Source organism: Danio rerio, chromosome 11, assembly GCF_052040795.2.
Source record: "Danio rerio strain M-AB ecotype USA chromosome 11, GRCz13ab, whole genome shotgun sequence".
Taxonomy (NCBI): domain Eukaryota; kingdom Metazoa; phylum Chordata; class Actinopteri; order Cypriniformes; family Danionidae; genus Danio; species Danio rerio.
The window spans coordinates 11,035,870-11,051,854 of NC_141031.1; the positions used below are offsets into that span (position 1 = coordinate 11,035,870).

Sequence of the window (15,985 nt, forward strand, 5' to 3'; positions counted from 1 at the left end):
GTCTATAAACTTGCTAAATAAATTGCCTATATGCATTCTTACTATGCGTCCTTCAGTAGCTTCTCCCAGCAGACCTCCGAAGGTGATGACCGGAGACATGCAGGCGCAGTAGAGGAAGAGGAAGGAGGCCAGACACTGCAGGCTGAGGGCGTCTGTGTAGTCTGACAGATAGTGAGGAGCCTTGCGCTTGATGTCCAGGAAAAGGCCACCAAAAATCCTGTACAATTAACAGAACATCTGAGATCCAGGTCGGTCTCAAATATGGGGATTTATCAAACATAAAATAAACAGTAGATATGGACAGATTTCTGACCTCCCAGTGCGTTGTAGCTCTGGTCCACCATGGCCTCCATGTTCCTCTTCCTCCCCAAGATCTGCACCACCATTAGCCAGAGGAGGAACTTTACGCTTCTCCTATCAGATTGAGACACAAAACAACATTAGAAACAATGCTGTTCTCGCAGAGTAAAGCTGCAACCACCTAGATCACAGGTGTCAAACCACAGCGCTGCACAGTTTAGTTCCAACTCTAATTAACCACACCTGATCAAAATATAATTGAGTCCTTTAGGTTTGCTTGAAACCTACAGGTAAAGCTGCGGTCACATTAGAATTTGAGCATGCGATATTCTGTTCTGCGGCGCTGTGAAAAGGACCGGGATTAAACAAGCTTCATTCATTCATTTTCTTGTCGACTTAGTCCTTTTATTAATCTGGAGTCGCCACAGCGGAATGAACCACCAACTTATCCAGCACGTTCTTACACAGCGGATGCCCTTCCAGCCGCAACCCATCTCTGGGAAACATCTACACACAAACATCCACACACACACTCATACACTATGGACAATTTAGCCTACACAATTCACTTGTACCGCATGTCTTTGGACTGTGGGGGAAACAGGAGCACCCGGAGGAAACCCACGCGAAGGCAAGGAGAACATGCAAACTCCACATAGAAACGCCAACTGAGCCGAGGTTCCAACCAGCGACCTTCTTGCTGTGAGGCGACAGCACTAGCCACTGCGCCACTGCTTTGCCCATTAAACAAGCTTATTAGACATTTAAAAAAGAGAGCGATTGCTCCATGTTTTAAATTTCTGTCAAGAGATGTCATGTTTTGATCCTCGATTGGTCTCACGCAATCAAGTGATGCGATTTCGCAGGTCAGAGTTCACCAAGCTTGAACTTTGCACTGCAGCAACCTGCAAAACTTGACGCATGACCTTGTGCTTCCGGTCTGACGCATATGTGTGCGTATGAATGGAAGTATATGGGGAGAAAGGCCCAGTGTGACCGCAGCTTTAGTGTTTAGTAGCAGAGTTGGAATTAAACTCTGAAGGGCTGCGGCCCTACAGGAAGAGTTTGACACCCCTGACCTAGATGTACATTATCTGGCTCATTACACAGCTACTTGCCACAAAAATCCAATCAAATTGACACAAAACATCGATCTTAGCTGTAAAAATTTATTAACTCATTCATTTTAATAGTGTTTTACAGCCACCGATAAACTTCCAGTGAAAGGTTAATGTGACTTTAATTTCATAAGGAGCCTTTTACACCAATGATGCTGTAATGTAATTAAAGTATAATTAGATACTTCATAATTTGTTCATAATCATAAGATGTTGTAATGTAATTAAAGTCAAATCAGATACTTCATAATCATAGACTTAAGCCTTCATTTAGTTGTTCAAGTGTAAAATGAGACAAAAGACAGTTTAAATGCAACGGCCGTCAGGAGTAGCAAGCTAGTGTAGAAACTTCATTAAACATAATGTAGTAAAATCAATTTCCATATTTTAAAGATACGGTGAAGAACAATGGAATTTAAAGCAGTGCTTCTTGTCTGGTCTGATACACACTTTACATCTTAAAACAATGAGGCAGTGAAGAACAGAGCATTTTTTGCATTTTACCTACAGTAGGGGTGTCCAAACTTGGTCCTGGAGGGCCGGTGTCCTGGAAAGTTTAGCTCCAACCCTAATCAAACACACCTGAACCAGCTGATCACGCTCTTACTAGGTATACTAGAAACTTCCTGGCAGGTGTGTTGAAGCAAGTTGGACTTAAACTCAGCAGGACACCGGCCCTCCAGGACCGAGTTTGGACACCCCTGACCTACAGTCTAGTTTTTTTTTTATTATTGCTATAGTTGATTTACGTGGCCGGAGCTACGTACGGACGCGTTTAGTTTTTTTTGACCGAATGCTGCGGGGCGGTGTGGCGCCGATCCGCTTCTCGTCTTCGCGCTCACCGGCCGACGGCTCGCCTCCGAGTGGAGGGCTTTCCCGATGCAACCAGTTTGTCCGCTTAGCTTACAGCGTTGCGTCGGCGGAGCGGAGGCCCCGGAGGAGGAGCCGGCTGCGGGGACGACGACCAGGATCGAGTCTGGGGAACAGCGGTTCCAGAAATCAGGTAAGATGAAAAACAGAATCCGAAAAATAAGGGCGAGAACGCGGCGGGATCCGAAAACGCGGTCGAAAAATTTTTTTGTTTGTTTTTCTGGACGGCTTTTGCAAACCGTCGCTTGGGTTTAGGGAAGGAGGAGGAGGTGGAGGAAGAGGTGGGCGGCCGGGTCAGCCGATCCGGCGGCTTTTTGCGCGAGAACAGCGCGGGTGCGAACGGCGCGCGCTCCCGAGAGTCGCCCGAGACGCGAAAAAGCGCACACAGCGGCCTCTCCCGCTTGTTATCCGCGAAAACAAAAAACGCTCGAATACGTACCTCCCGGGACGTATCTCGCAGTCCGCAGAAACGTCCGCGTGGCTACGTTTCCACAATGAGCCTGGGTTGTATAGTTGTGTGCCTCTACTGCTGTGACTAAATAACTTTTTATTGTGGATCGTACCAACCAGCTCTTGCTGGGTCTGTTCCTCGGACATTTACAATCCTGCCTTTTCTTGCAGTGGTATAAAAATTACATTACAACAGTGCTAACTATTTAATATAGTGGATTTGATGTCACAAGTAAGGTCAGCCACAAAACCAGTGTGCCTTTTGTCAAAATGACTAAAAAGCTGCGGACATTTAATGCTTTTTCTGAGGCGAAGAAGCTGATTTATTCAACCCAGGCTCATTCTGAAAATGTACCGATTTTTGGAGAGCACCAAATATATCCAAGGAGGTACATTTTTTTGCAGTTTTTGTTTTCGCAAATCCACCAGAGGTTGCTGTGTACTCTTTTTGAGATCTCAAATTTTTCTCGCTAGTGCCATTCGCACCGAAGCCGCTGTTGACTGACTGACTGCCTGCCTGACTGACTGACCCACCCTCCTTTTTCCCTAAACCCAACCAATAGTGTTTTCAAAAGCACCAATTGACCCTAGCTGCAGTCCGCAGCTTGATGACATAGTTGACCAGGTACACTACGTAGTTGGCGATCGCCAACAACTCCCCCTACCCTAAACCCAATCGTCACAGTAGCATGGGCATTACTTTATTGAGCAGTAGTTGACGATTGCCAACACCTCCCCCTACCCTAAACCCAACCATCACAGTAGCATGGGCTTTACCTTATTGGGCAGTAGTTGACAATTGCCTACACCTCCCCCTACCCTAAACACAACCATCACAGTAGCATGGGCTTTACCTTATTGGGCAGTAGTTGACAATTGCCTACACCTCCCCCTACCCTAAACACAACCATCACAGTAGCATGGGTGTTACCTTAGTGGACGGTACAAGGTCTGCTAGGTAGTTGACGATCGCCTACCCTAAGCCCAACTGTCACAGTAGCAGGTCCGCTTTTTAGTTGACGATCACCTACGTCATCAAGGCTACAGCGAGGACGTCTTGAAAGAACTGGCAATCTTTAAAAATATATATAGGGCTACGCTTTCAGAATGAGTCTACTGTATGTTGGATTTATTGATGTATTTCTGTGGTTGAGCAATTGCATGAGACATAATTAATTCCAGAAAGTTGTTTTGTTTCTTTCTAATGTGGCCCTCAAAAAAATGTTTCACACAAAAGTGACATTTTTTTATTGGAATTATTTTGGTTTTGATAATTCATCACTAATGCATCACCAATTGCATCATCGGATCTGCTATGGATCAGTGCATGTACAGTAAAGTTTGATCACTGATTACCTGTGAGGGCACGTTTTTAGGTGGCTCTATTCTGATGGTGGGATCCCATTCGCCAGGAGGCAGCACAGTCACCTGGTCCAAAAATTCATCAATTCCAGCCACAAGATCAGAACGCTCCTTTGCTTTATACGCCACATCATGAAACACCTAGAAAAGACACACTGATGTGAATTTAGCATATATACAGTAACAGCCAGTTAGTATAGCATCATGCATAAAAATAAATAGATAATAATGGCAATAATATTGACCTCATCTGTCATGAGTGTGGCAATGGAACGACCAATCTCATGATACTGTGGTCCTTTTCCCATTGGCCCCAGCAGAATGAAGAGAAACCTGCAAAATGACAGCGAACTAAGAAGCGAACCCTTGGGTACACCATTTTGCAAAATGTGCTTGAAAGATTGAGACAGTTATGAGTTTTTTGCGCAGATATATACCGGGTGGTGATCGGGACCTCTGCCAGCCCATTGAGCAGCACAGCAGGAGACAGACGGATGAAGGCCACCACAGGTTTCTCCAGAAACTCCAGCTCACCCACCAAGATGTTAGACGCCTCAGCCCCCGGTGGGATTTTTTTCATGAAGTGGAGGTCTATCTGCAGACAAAAGAAAACTTTTTTTATTTTATTGTTATACATTTTTTCTGGTTTATTTGACAGGGATTATATACCAACAGTCTTTGGACTAATAGTAAAACAGTATAGCTAAAATATAAAGCAATGAATCAATACAAAATAAATACGAATAACTTTAGAAATAAGTTTCAAAATACATGACATTTACAACATTTCAAAAAAATTAACAATCCACCAAGAAATTATATTATACCTATAATTACTGTATACTATAAAACCAACAGTATGACACTTAATTCAAACACACGCCTCCTCAGATACAAATTTATTTAAATCCTTAATACTGACACTATCATCGTATTGCGGGTATCTATTTGTGGTCTTGTCATTTATTATCATTAATACCATGTAGATTCTACTCACCCAAACCTTTAAAAAGTAAGATTTACCAAACAAGAGTCTAAACATGACTCTTACTTTGCTGAAGTCAACAGCACTGTTCTCACGACTGCCTTCACCTCGACCCTCTGTATTGATGGGCTGAGTCTGAGGAGACACCATTTGACCTGGCAGCAGTGTAGCACCCATAAAAACAAAAGAAATAAATAGCAGACCATTAAAAACATATTTGACCATTAAGTTGAAAGCAATGTTAAGGGCATTAAGACCAATGCACACTTACCTCATTAAAAAATAATTTCAAGGAGCATGTTAGTAATGTGAGTTATAAAGTCTTAGCATTGTCTAAATCTAAATCAAATTTACAAACTGAATCTAGAAGGAGGGAAGAAGAAACAGCTTGGATATATATAAAAGTCTAATACAAATATCAGTCTCTAGACTAAGAACTATTTGCGACCCTGGACCATAAAACCATAAGGTTCAGTTTTCTGAAACTGACATTTATATTCATTCCTGAGAGCTGACAAATAAGCTTTGCACTGGTGTATATGCTGTAAGGGTTCTCTAAAAGAGTTTAAAAAAATTAAATACTGCAAAAACACATTTTCAAAATCAGTTATTTACATTAAGTCCATATTGCTGTTTTGATATATTTACAGAAGGAAAATTACAAAATAGCTTATTTTTTTTAGATATTTTACAAAATATCTCTTAATAATACTGTATATATTTACTTAACAATCTAATGATTTTTTGGCATTAAATAAAAATCAATCATTTTGACCCGTTTAATGTATTGTTATCTGTTCCCAAAAATATATCCCTGCTACATATGACACGTTTTATGGTACTGGGTCACATTTAGTGATTAAATGTTAATCTAATGCTGAGTGTACTTAAGTTAGAGAGCAGTCATGGAATGTATTGACTATTGCTTACTACAATTACGCAGTTTAGGGGTGTAATTATACACAAAGATGGTATGGCATCAGATAAACAATAAACACAAAACTGATTCTTTTTTTTTTATTATTAAACACCAAATATTATTTACAAAACCGATTGTGAAACTGTCTACTCATAGGTTTCAAACTAAATTCATGGAGGGCTGCAGCTCTGCACAGTTTTGCCCAATCCTAAATCAAACACAGCTGATGCAACTAATCAAGGTGTTCAAGACTCTTGAGCTTTGATTAGGGTTGAAGGAAAACTGCAAAGCTGTGGTCCTCCAGAAACTGTATATGTATATGTCTATTCAATTAGAATTACAATTACAAATTTTCTGTTTACTTTTAAGTATATGTGTTTCTTTCTACTGCCATCTTTTTATGATTAAGTAATAAATGAGATGTTTATTCATGTTTATTTCCTGATATCACTGCTAAAGAGACTAAGAAAGAACCAAGCAAGCACTTATTGCATGTAAAAGAAGTCTGATAGATGTCTAAACAAAATGGCTTAGCTAAAACAAGGCTAAATTTAGGCTGTCATTGAAAATCAAATAGACATCTATGAACAGACTAGTGATCAAATATAAAAGAATAAATGGCTAGACATGAAGTCTGTTGATTCTGTCTATTTGATTACTTGTCTACTTTTGTGTTAATCTTAGATTTCTATTAAATTTTTACTGACAGCCCAGATTTAGTCTTGTTTAAGCCAAACAGACTAATTTTAGATGTCTATTAGACATCTGTTAAATACAAAATTGCTTAGTGGGAATGATCACATTCAGTTTCTCCATAGATAGCAAACTGAAAGACCCATATGGTACATTTTTGGTTCAATTACAGTTTGTGTATCATTACACCCTTAATACATTTGCATGCCCACTAAACTAGACAGACCACAATCTGCCTGTGAGCATGCAAATGACACTGACATGGGATCATCCGATTGCAGTATCTAGATATTACATATCTATGCATTAATACAGTCACATTTACCGTTGTTCAGCAAATTTTTATGAGCACAATCCAGATATTTCAACATGAATTTATGCATCTATTCACAGAAGGCTCAAAGTAATTGACTAATTTTAATTTCGCTTCTGTTTAAGCTTCTTCACATTGATAACGGTCATTTACTGCTCTCAAAATTTTGCTGAAACTTTGCGAATAGGACCGCACTATTAGAGTACAGGCTAATCTATGATCATATTGCCTGATGGAGACTCTTCCTCAAAGTTCAGTGTGGGAATGACGTGGTAGCCATAAGGTGGGCTTAGTCGTTTGCTGAAGGGAATGTGTGTTTTATGGTGTCGGATGAGGGAACTGTTTGGGGCAGGGGTGGCAGAAGGGCATGGGTGTAGTTTCTGGGGAGATGAAACACACTTGGGACATCGTAGGGGCCAGTCTGGGCATAAGAGCACCTGTCTGTCTCTTACACTGCTGCTGAACCTAGACCAGAAAGAGCAGCAGGGACTGGGGGACGAATGGCTCGTGGTAGTGACTGGGACACACAGACAGGCAGACACACCATTAAAAAGGGATGGTAAGACAAAATGCATGGTAAATGTAGAAGAATGCATATGCTGGATTGTGTGGAGCAGTACCATTTTTATCCATGGAATGAGGTTCAGACTGTTTCCTGCCGATATCTGCGAAAGAGCGTACGATGGGGATCCGGTTAGCCAGTTTCTTCTGGTTCTGATGGTGGTGCTGTTTAAGGAGAGCATTTCGGATCTTCTTCCTCACCTCCTCTCCCAATGGACCCGATGTCTCGTGCTGGTCCAAAACCATATCTTAAAACATATAATAAAAAAACATATAGCAAATTTTAGTGTAATTGAAGATTTGGGGGTTAATAAGACGTTAAATAATAATGTAAGAAAAAATGAAACTAATATTTGTATTTTAATACAGGCTCATTGGGAATATGTACTTATACACAGTGCCTAATCTGTGAATTGCGAGGTCCTAGAACAGATTGGGGTAACGGATCCGCCATGTTACCCGAGGATGTAGAGGTGTCGTGCACGAAAGTGGATTGGGTGGGGAAGTTGTTGCGGATGAAAGTGAAGAGGGTTGGGGGGTCACAGAAGAAAGTAAAAGTGAACAGCAGACGGTGGAGGAGGCGGTTGAGGATGGGGATTGGTATAATAAGGTAAAATTAAGCTCTGCTTATACAGTTCATATAGCTATATTTTTGTAAATCTGCAGGTATGTGCATATGTTTGCCTGGAAAAAACGAAGGCTATAGAGAAGTATGACAACAAGTTTTTTTTTTTCACACACTACTGATGTTTATAAAGACATATTATTGATAGACAACAGATTGTTTTATGCAGTTGCTCGCACAAAACTGAATATCAATCCGCAATCAAACACATTTTCCTTGCCCACTTATATTTGTATGGATAGCTTTTCCGATCAGTTTGCTCAGTAGCTTGCAATGTACACCGTTGTATATGTGATGTGGAGCAGACCAGGTTATAGTCTAAAAAAAAGAACAGTTTCAGAAAACAGATAAAAAACAAACAAACTGTGAAATCCTGGTAAATGTATATGCCATGATGGGCTTTTCATTTCTCACTTGCTTCCAACTACAACACTATTGGTTGGGTTTAGGGAAGGGTGTAGGTCAGTTGATCGCAAGGTGATACAAGTACAACAAGGCCAGACTTTTAGGGGTGTCAAAATTAATTGTTTCTTTGGTGCATCGTGATGCAGACGCGGACAATAAGGTATCGGTTTAGTAATAACCATAACCGGTTATTACTTACGTCATTTACCTCATATGCGCTCTGTCGCGAGGGAGGCGAGCGCGAGTATTTACAACGCTCTAACTACTTAAAACTCATAAACTGTGCACAATTTCACTGTGTGTGTTTGCTGGATCAGTCTTTCACTGACATTAACAGCAAAAACCCCTATTTCACTGAGATCGAGAGAATGAAAGTACTCCATTTCTCTCTCTCACACACACACACACACACACACACACACACACACACACACACATAGTGGCCCATTTGACCTGCTGGCGTGACTTTTCTTCTCCTCTCGGCTGTTTTACAGCATTACTTCTGGATACAGAAACGAGTGCGTGTCTGCAGAGTTTTTTCCACCGTTTCTATCATGCATCAGCCGCTGCCGCCTGCCGATTATCATTATCACTCATCTGTGAAGAGCGCAGTGCGCAAGAGCCCATCGCAACCGTTTTTGTTGAGGGTGTGACCAATCAAAGAGGTGTAAGAGAACTAGACAAGAATCAGAAAGTGAGCTGGATATTTATATTTGTTTATATTATTTGCTAAATGCTTGTGTTGTTTAAAGGTACAGTTTATATTTCTGACTGTTTGTATTAAATTACAAAATTGTATTACAAATAGTATATAAATATAAATATATTCATACATTTTAATACAAGAACTGCTGCTGTGAAGAAAATATAAAACTGTGTATGAAAAGCACCGCCAATGCACCAAAATATCAAATTGAACCGAATCGATGGCATGATAATCGTAACCGAACTGAACCGTGAGACTAGTGTAGGTTCACAGCTCTACTGACTTTTATTGGACACATACAATAAGGTAGTGTAAATGTAGTTTTTGAAATTCTCAAAACTGTAAACAGCTGCCTCTAGCGGATTTGTCAGCACAGGCTGCAAGCAAATGTCACTGGAGCAATGTATTTCATGGTTCGCAAACAAATGTAGCCTTGAGCACATATTTCCAATGAGCGTGGGTTGTTTTATTTAGGAAGGATGTGTTATATTGATTAAAAAGTGACATTGCATGTATGATTTGTTTTTTTTTTATCCTGTTGCTTATATATATTTTTTAGAAAATGTTTCTAAAATGTTTTCTACAAACCAAATAAGCAACACTGTTAATTACAAAAAAGTCATAAATTAGTGTGTAGGACCATGTGACACTAAAGTGGAGTAATGACTACTGAAAAAAAGAATCACAGGATTAAATTACATTTTAAAACATATTATAACAGAATTATTTTTTTAATTAAATTGTAATAAAACTTTAGAATTTAAAGTAGGCTACAGTATATACTGTAGTATCTACTTATGTAACAATATACTGTAACCATTTGCGCCCACCCCCCTCCTACTCCCTCCGGCCCGCAACTGATGTCAAAGATAAAAGGAGATTCGGCCCGCCAAAACATGTTTTTGAATCAACATCATTGTTGTGCAGTCGCATATAGCCACTTGTGGTTATATTTATATATATATATATATATATATATATATATATATATATATATATATATATATATATATATATATATATATATGTATATATATATATATATATATATATATATATATATATATATATATATATATATATATATATATATGTATATATATATATACATATACATATATATATATATATATATATATATATATATATATATATTTTTTTTTTTTTTTTTTTTGCATTAAAAGAAAGATATTCAGAAGAACAATTGCCAGTAAAGTCACTAAAGTTACCCAATATGCTTTCTGCTGTTAAACTATTGGTTAAGCAACAATTTATTGTGACAGAATAATAATTAATATTATTTTGCCTATTATTAAATTGTAGTATTTTCATAGCAATTTATACAACCCTTTCGATATGTACAAAAGAGAAAGAAGAAGCTTTGACTGCGTATACTCAGGGGGAACAATGCCTGAGTGCATCAATTACATCAGGTTTAAACCCCTGATGTAGATAAACAGTAAACAAAAAATGAGTCACATGGTGTACAAAACTTACGTATAAAAACGGTAGTGACAGTAGCTAATTTGGTGTGAAATTCCCTTCTATTTTAAAAAGCAAAACAAAATATATTAAACATCATTGCTGTTCTGTCGACATGAATAAACATGTTTGCCAAAATCACAAATTCTCAAAATCCACACCATTTTCTAAATTCTATCATTTGAAATGGAGTAATCTAGATCTGGGCACAAAGCTAAATGGAACATTAACTGCTTTTGCTAGCTTACATAAGAAAACCAAGTAGCTTAAATGCTTATTTCTTTATATCTATGAGAAAGCCCTTTTGGTTTGGTACCTGCGATCTCCTCCAGTGAGCTGGCCCTCATGTCCAGCATGACGGTGCCATTAAGGATGCAGCTCCGGAGCTCAAACAGACTATGAAGGGACAGTGTAGCCACATACGGTTTACTCCACCTCTCTCCTCCATCCTCCACATCTTCCTCAAACTTCAGCCATCTAGAAACAAAAAAAAAAAGGGAAAGAAAAAGAGATAAAGAAAATGATTATTAAATTAGCTTTCTTATTTAGCTCCAATACCACAAACTGCCATTGCATTAGTTGTAATGGAAATACACAGAGATGCCATTCCAAACCACAGATGTATCCTCTTAAGTAGTTGTGATGTCAATATATTGATTTAAATCACTTTTATTTCTCAGTTATCTCTTTGCTGTAGGTCAACAAACTCTCTGTAGTTGCATATGTTTTGGTTGCGACGTCCAAAAAAATAAAATTTACTCATTATTTACTCTCCCTCAAGTGGGTTCAAAGATTTACAATTTCTTTTTTAATTTACACAGAAGATCTTTTAAAGAATGCTAAAATTTCGCTAACATTGAAGGTACAGCACAACCAGAAAATCTTAAATATATAAGACAATATATATTATATATAAGCTTAATGTTACCAGTTTCCAACATTTCTAAAAATACATAACATGAGATAGTCAAGCAGGTTTGAAAGAGTATAAGGTGAGTAAATGGTGGCGTTTCTTATTTTCAGAATTCAAAACAATTGCTTATTGATATAACTATGGTGACCCATACTAGGAATCTGTCCTCTGCATTTAGAACAGCTGAGTGCATACACACATTAGGAGCAGAGAGCAGTGAGGACACACGCACATACTGTGGGCACACAACCAGAGCAGTGGGCAGCCATTTGCTGCAGAGCCCAGGGAGCTATTGGGGGTTTGGTGCCTTATTCAAGGGCAACTCAGTCATGGGTACTGAAGGGGGAAGACGGCAGGGGTGTGAAAATAATTGTTTCTTCAAGGCACTGTGATGCATATGTGGACGATTCGATATTGGTTCAGTGATGGATCAAAATTGGTGCACTGATGTCATTTATCTCATGAGTGCTGTGTTGTGGTACCATACTATCGTGGGGGAGACGAGACGCAGGTAATTTAAATGGTCATACTAAAAAAGGCAACAACTGTGCACAATTCATTGCGTTTGGGTTTGCTGGTACAGTTTTTCACTGACACTGAAGTTACAGCAGAACCCAAAAGCCCCAATTTCATTGATTGAGGACATTTTGACCTGGTGGCATGACTGTGAGTAAACATTTCCTTCCGCTCTCGACTGTTAAAGCAATCTTTTTGGATTCAGGCACGAGTGTGTCTAAAGAGTGATTTTCTCCACTGCATTTATCAGAGGATTCTTATATGATATGTGTAGCTGCTGATGAATCGCTAATAGTTTAAGCCAATCACAGCCATTTCTGTTGACTGCTAAACACAATAGCCAATCATAAGTGTTTAAGAACTCACTCGTCAGTGCTCAGAAATAAAGAATTACCCGTTACTTTTGTAAATTCGTTGTAAATGGACTACACAGTAAACCCCCCTATTACTAAAGATTTTAAGTGACTATAACTTGACATAACTTAAAATACAAAGTTTTGGCATCAAAACCTAAACAGGTGTGTTTAACTGACTCATTAGGCAGCAAAAAACTTTTAATTAATATTTGAAGTTCTCTGAACTTAATTTTTTTTTTTTTTAAATGTATTACCAAGTCTCTGTTTAAAATGATTGGTTGCACTTGAATTTCTGCTATGACAACCATGCTGATTGGTCGATATATGTTATATGACACAAGGTAGTCAAAATTTTGCTGAAGCGCAGCAGGACAAAGGCACTACCTGAACCCATCTGATGAAAGGGAAAAGTTAAATTAGTAAGTAGATATTTAAATGCTTATATTTATTTTCCCTAACTGATTTACATGCAGAGGTGACACGGCGGCACAGTGGGTAGCGCTGTCGCCTCACATCAAGAAGGTTTGAGTCAGTTGGTGTTTCTGTGTGGAGTTTTTATGCTCTCCCTGTGTTGGTGTGGGTTTCCTCCAGTTGCTCCAGTTCCCCCACAGTCCAAAGACATGCACTTTAGGTAAATTGGGTAAGCTAAATTGTCCGTAGTGTATGAATGTCTGTCCTCGTTCTCCAGGTTTGGGGTTGGGCTAACGATCCACCTCGTGAAAATTATATGTTACGAAACACAAACATGGTGTGGCTAAATCTCACCTTCAATACAAAAGGCCCTAGGAGTAAGTGAGTAAAGAATATAACAGCTGAAAAATTTTGAAGTTTAGTCTATTAGCAATTTTAAGTTATCTATACTTAAACATTTAGGGTTAATTCAATAAAGAGACCACTTTTGGCCAACTCAATTAATTGATTTCCCATTACTCAAACGAACTGAGGGAATCACTTTCCTCAAATCATTTGAGTAGTCTCAACCTATTAGGGTTTACAGTGCACTTGTCATCTCTACCTGTTGTTATGTTTGACACATTCAAGAAATGTGTTTTCTTTGAGCAAGAAAAGTATTAAAAGGCAAAATTGTATTCTTGTGTTGTGAAGTTAAATTAAAAACTGTTGATGGAAAGCATTGTTAATGCATCCTGATGCACCGTAACATCGAATTGAACCAAATTCATGAGATGATTATCGAAACTGAACTTAAGTGCGAGACCATTGTAAGTTCACAAGAAAACAATGTTATTCATTTGTTCTCCCAATCTACAATTCCTGCCACTAAAGAGAATTGAGCATGCACACTTTGAATTACAAATGTGAAGGGGGAATTCTCCTCGACAACCACCAGTGTGCAGCATCCACTTAGCAACACCAGCAATAGGGCTCCTGAACGAACATCCGCTTATTGTTGGAAACAATACAGTGTGATGAAGCCATATTATAGTTTGCTAGGGTTACAGTCCTATTCTATTCAAAGCACATGTGTATATCCAAAAGATGGTGGTTTTGACAGCATAGTGTTCCAATCCCTATACTGAATTACATCACAATTTAAACATGTGCAAAGATTCACAAGAATGAAGTGTCCGTGACTTGTGCCCTTCAACATCCTTCATTGAGAAGTGAGGCACTTTGAAGGACCCTTTGGATCACTTTAGATTGGATCGACCCTTGAATTCTCTGAAGGACCATTAGGAGGTTAATTTTTCCCATTTGGAACAAAGCATTCGTCTCTTCGAAATAGATGTGAAGATGAATAGAGATGAAGTTAGGTCTTAAAGCTTCCTGCTCCTTTCTTTAATGAATTGAACTAAACATTATAATTTAGAGTGGACTTAACTTTTAACAACCTAGAGATGTTGTTTGGTAATCAAACCAGTCATGGCACAATTGTCCTACATGCAGCTACCATCGCTATTAAAATCTCTTGTGAAATCTGGTTATTTATCAGCAAATAAATGTCTAATGCTGGGTTTTACAGTGTGATTAGGGGTTTCAAGTGTAGATTAGATTACATGGCCTACATCCATACAGTGTAATCTAGAGCAAGTGACGTGATACAAATGTTTGCTACTGTATATGTGTGTTGTGTGAAACTGGCATGACTGGGATCAGCTGATGAACCTGAGAGTACTGTGGTTCTCAATATTGTTGCTGGGGACATGATATGTGCACAAGGGAAACCCTGATTGGCACTATCTGAAGTAATTTGGGAAATAATGATGTTGTAAATGAGACCAACAGAGACCAACGCTATTTTCCATTCTTGCATCAAGCCACAAGCACAAACAAAATTGCACGAGACCATGTACAATGTCCCGAGCCATTCGATTCACACCTAAATTAACACTAGAACTACCAAGAGTCAAATTAACAGTATACTTTCCACATACGCTACTTTTTTCCTGTCTCTTTGAATATGCATGCCTCTCTCGCCTAGCAACTCTCTGCTAACAAAGACATAACTGATAGAAATAACAATTTCATTCCCGCTTGACAAACAAAGGGAGGTATGAACATTTGTGGGTGGTCTAGTAACTCTCAATTATAGTCTATATTACCAAAAGATTGTATTTCTAGTAATTATTTAATAAAATATGATAACAGACATTCAGAGCTTAATTCGTGACAAAAACTCAAACTTTAACATGACAAACATTTTAATTTGTTACAATTCTATATGAACATATATCGAACACTAGTAGCTCCCGTGTTAAAGCAACACCATGCAACTTTCTCTCACGGCTCCTCCTTGTGGTTGATAAGCGCAATTGCCTTTTACAAGCAAAGCACCTCCTGTTGCAGTCATGGGCAATTCAATATATGCCCATGTATCTACTAGCAGGGGTGTGTGGGGCTGTGTTTACAGGGTCACTTAACCTAAGTTGCATGCGTGATTTCAGGTTACGGGCAGTTCTGGTAGCCACAGCAGCACAATTCATTAAATTGTTTCAACCACTGATATCATTTTAAAGACACTGGGTCTCATTCACTCAACATGCATACACAAAACTTTTAGGACAACGTGTGTGTAAGTAAATTATTACAAATAATTCATGATTCATCAAAATCTTTCAAACTAAAATTTAGTTAGGGCGCAGTAGGTAGTGCTGTCACCTCACAGCATAGCGTATAAGTGTGAATGAGTGTGTATGGATGTTTTCCAGACATGTGTTGCAGCTGGAAGGGCATTTATGTTAGCCTACTTTATATTACTGATATGTCTGATAAGCTTTTTCTATTAATGGACAATGCATATTGATGTTTCACAATGTTTTGAATTACAATATTTAAATCTACCAAGCTTAGTTTACAATGTTTACATCGCTCTACTTGCGTTAAATCTAAATCCCAAATGTCAGAAATGACAACTGATTGTTAAGATTTAATTAATGTCAGTTGTAATGTTAT

General features: G+C 38.6%; 1 protein-coding gene across 6 annotated transcripts in view; it reads right to left on the reverse strand.

The window, feature by feature from the left end:
- Positions 1-15,985, reverse strand: part of slc4a10a (solute carrier family 4 member 10a) — a 131,840-nt gene that overhangs the window by 39,869 nt on the left and 75,986 nt on the right. For all 6 annotated transcript variants that reach the window (XM_087273346.1, XM_087273349.1, XM_087273348.1 and 3 more), the window contains 8 exons: positions 11,106-11,266; positions 7,631-7,819; positions 5,152-5,240; positions 4,538-4,695; positions 4,346-4,433; positions 4,095-4,241; positions 314-414; positions 43-217 (listed from right to left, as the gene is read on the reverse strand). In XM_087273346.1, coding sequence (XP_087129472.1) covers positions 43-217; positions 314-414; positions 4,095-4,241; positions 4,346-4,433; positions 4,538-4,695; positions 5,152-5,240; positions 7,631-7,819; positions 11,106-11,266 — 1,108 coding nt within the window. The remainder of the gene's footprint in view (positions 1-42; positions 218-313; positions 415-4,094; positions 4,242-4,345; positions 4,434-4,537; positions 4,696-5,151; positions 5,241-7,630; positions 7,820-11,105; positions 11,267-15,985) is intronic.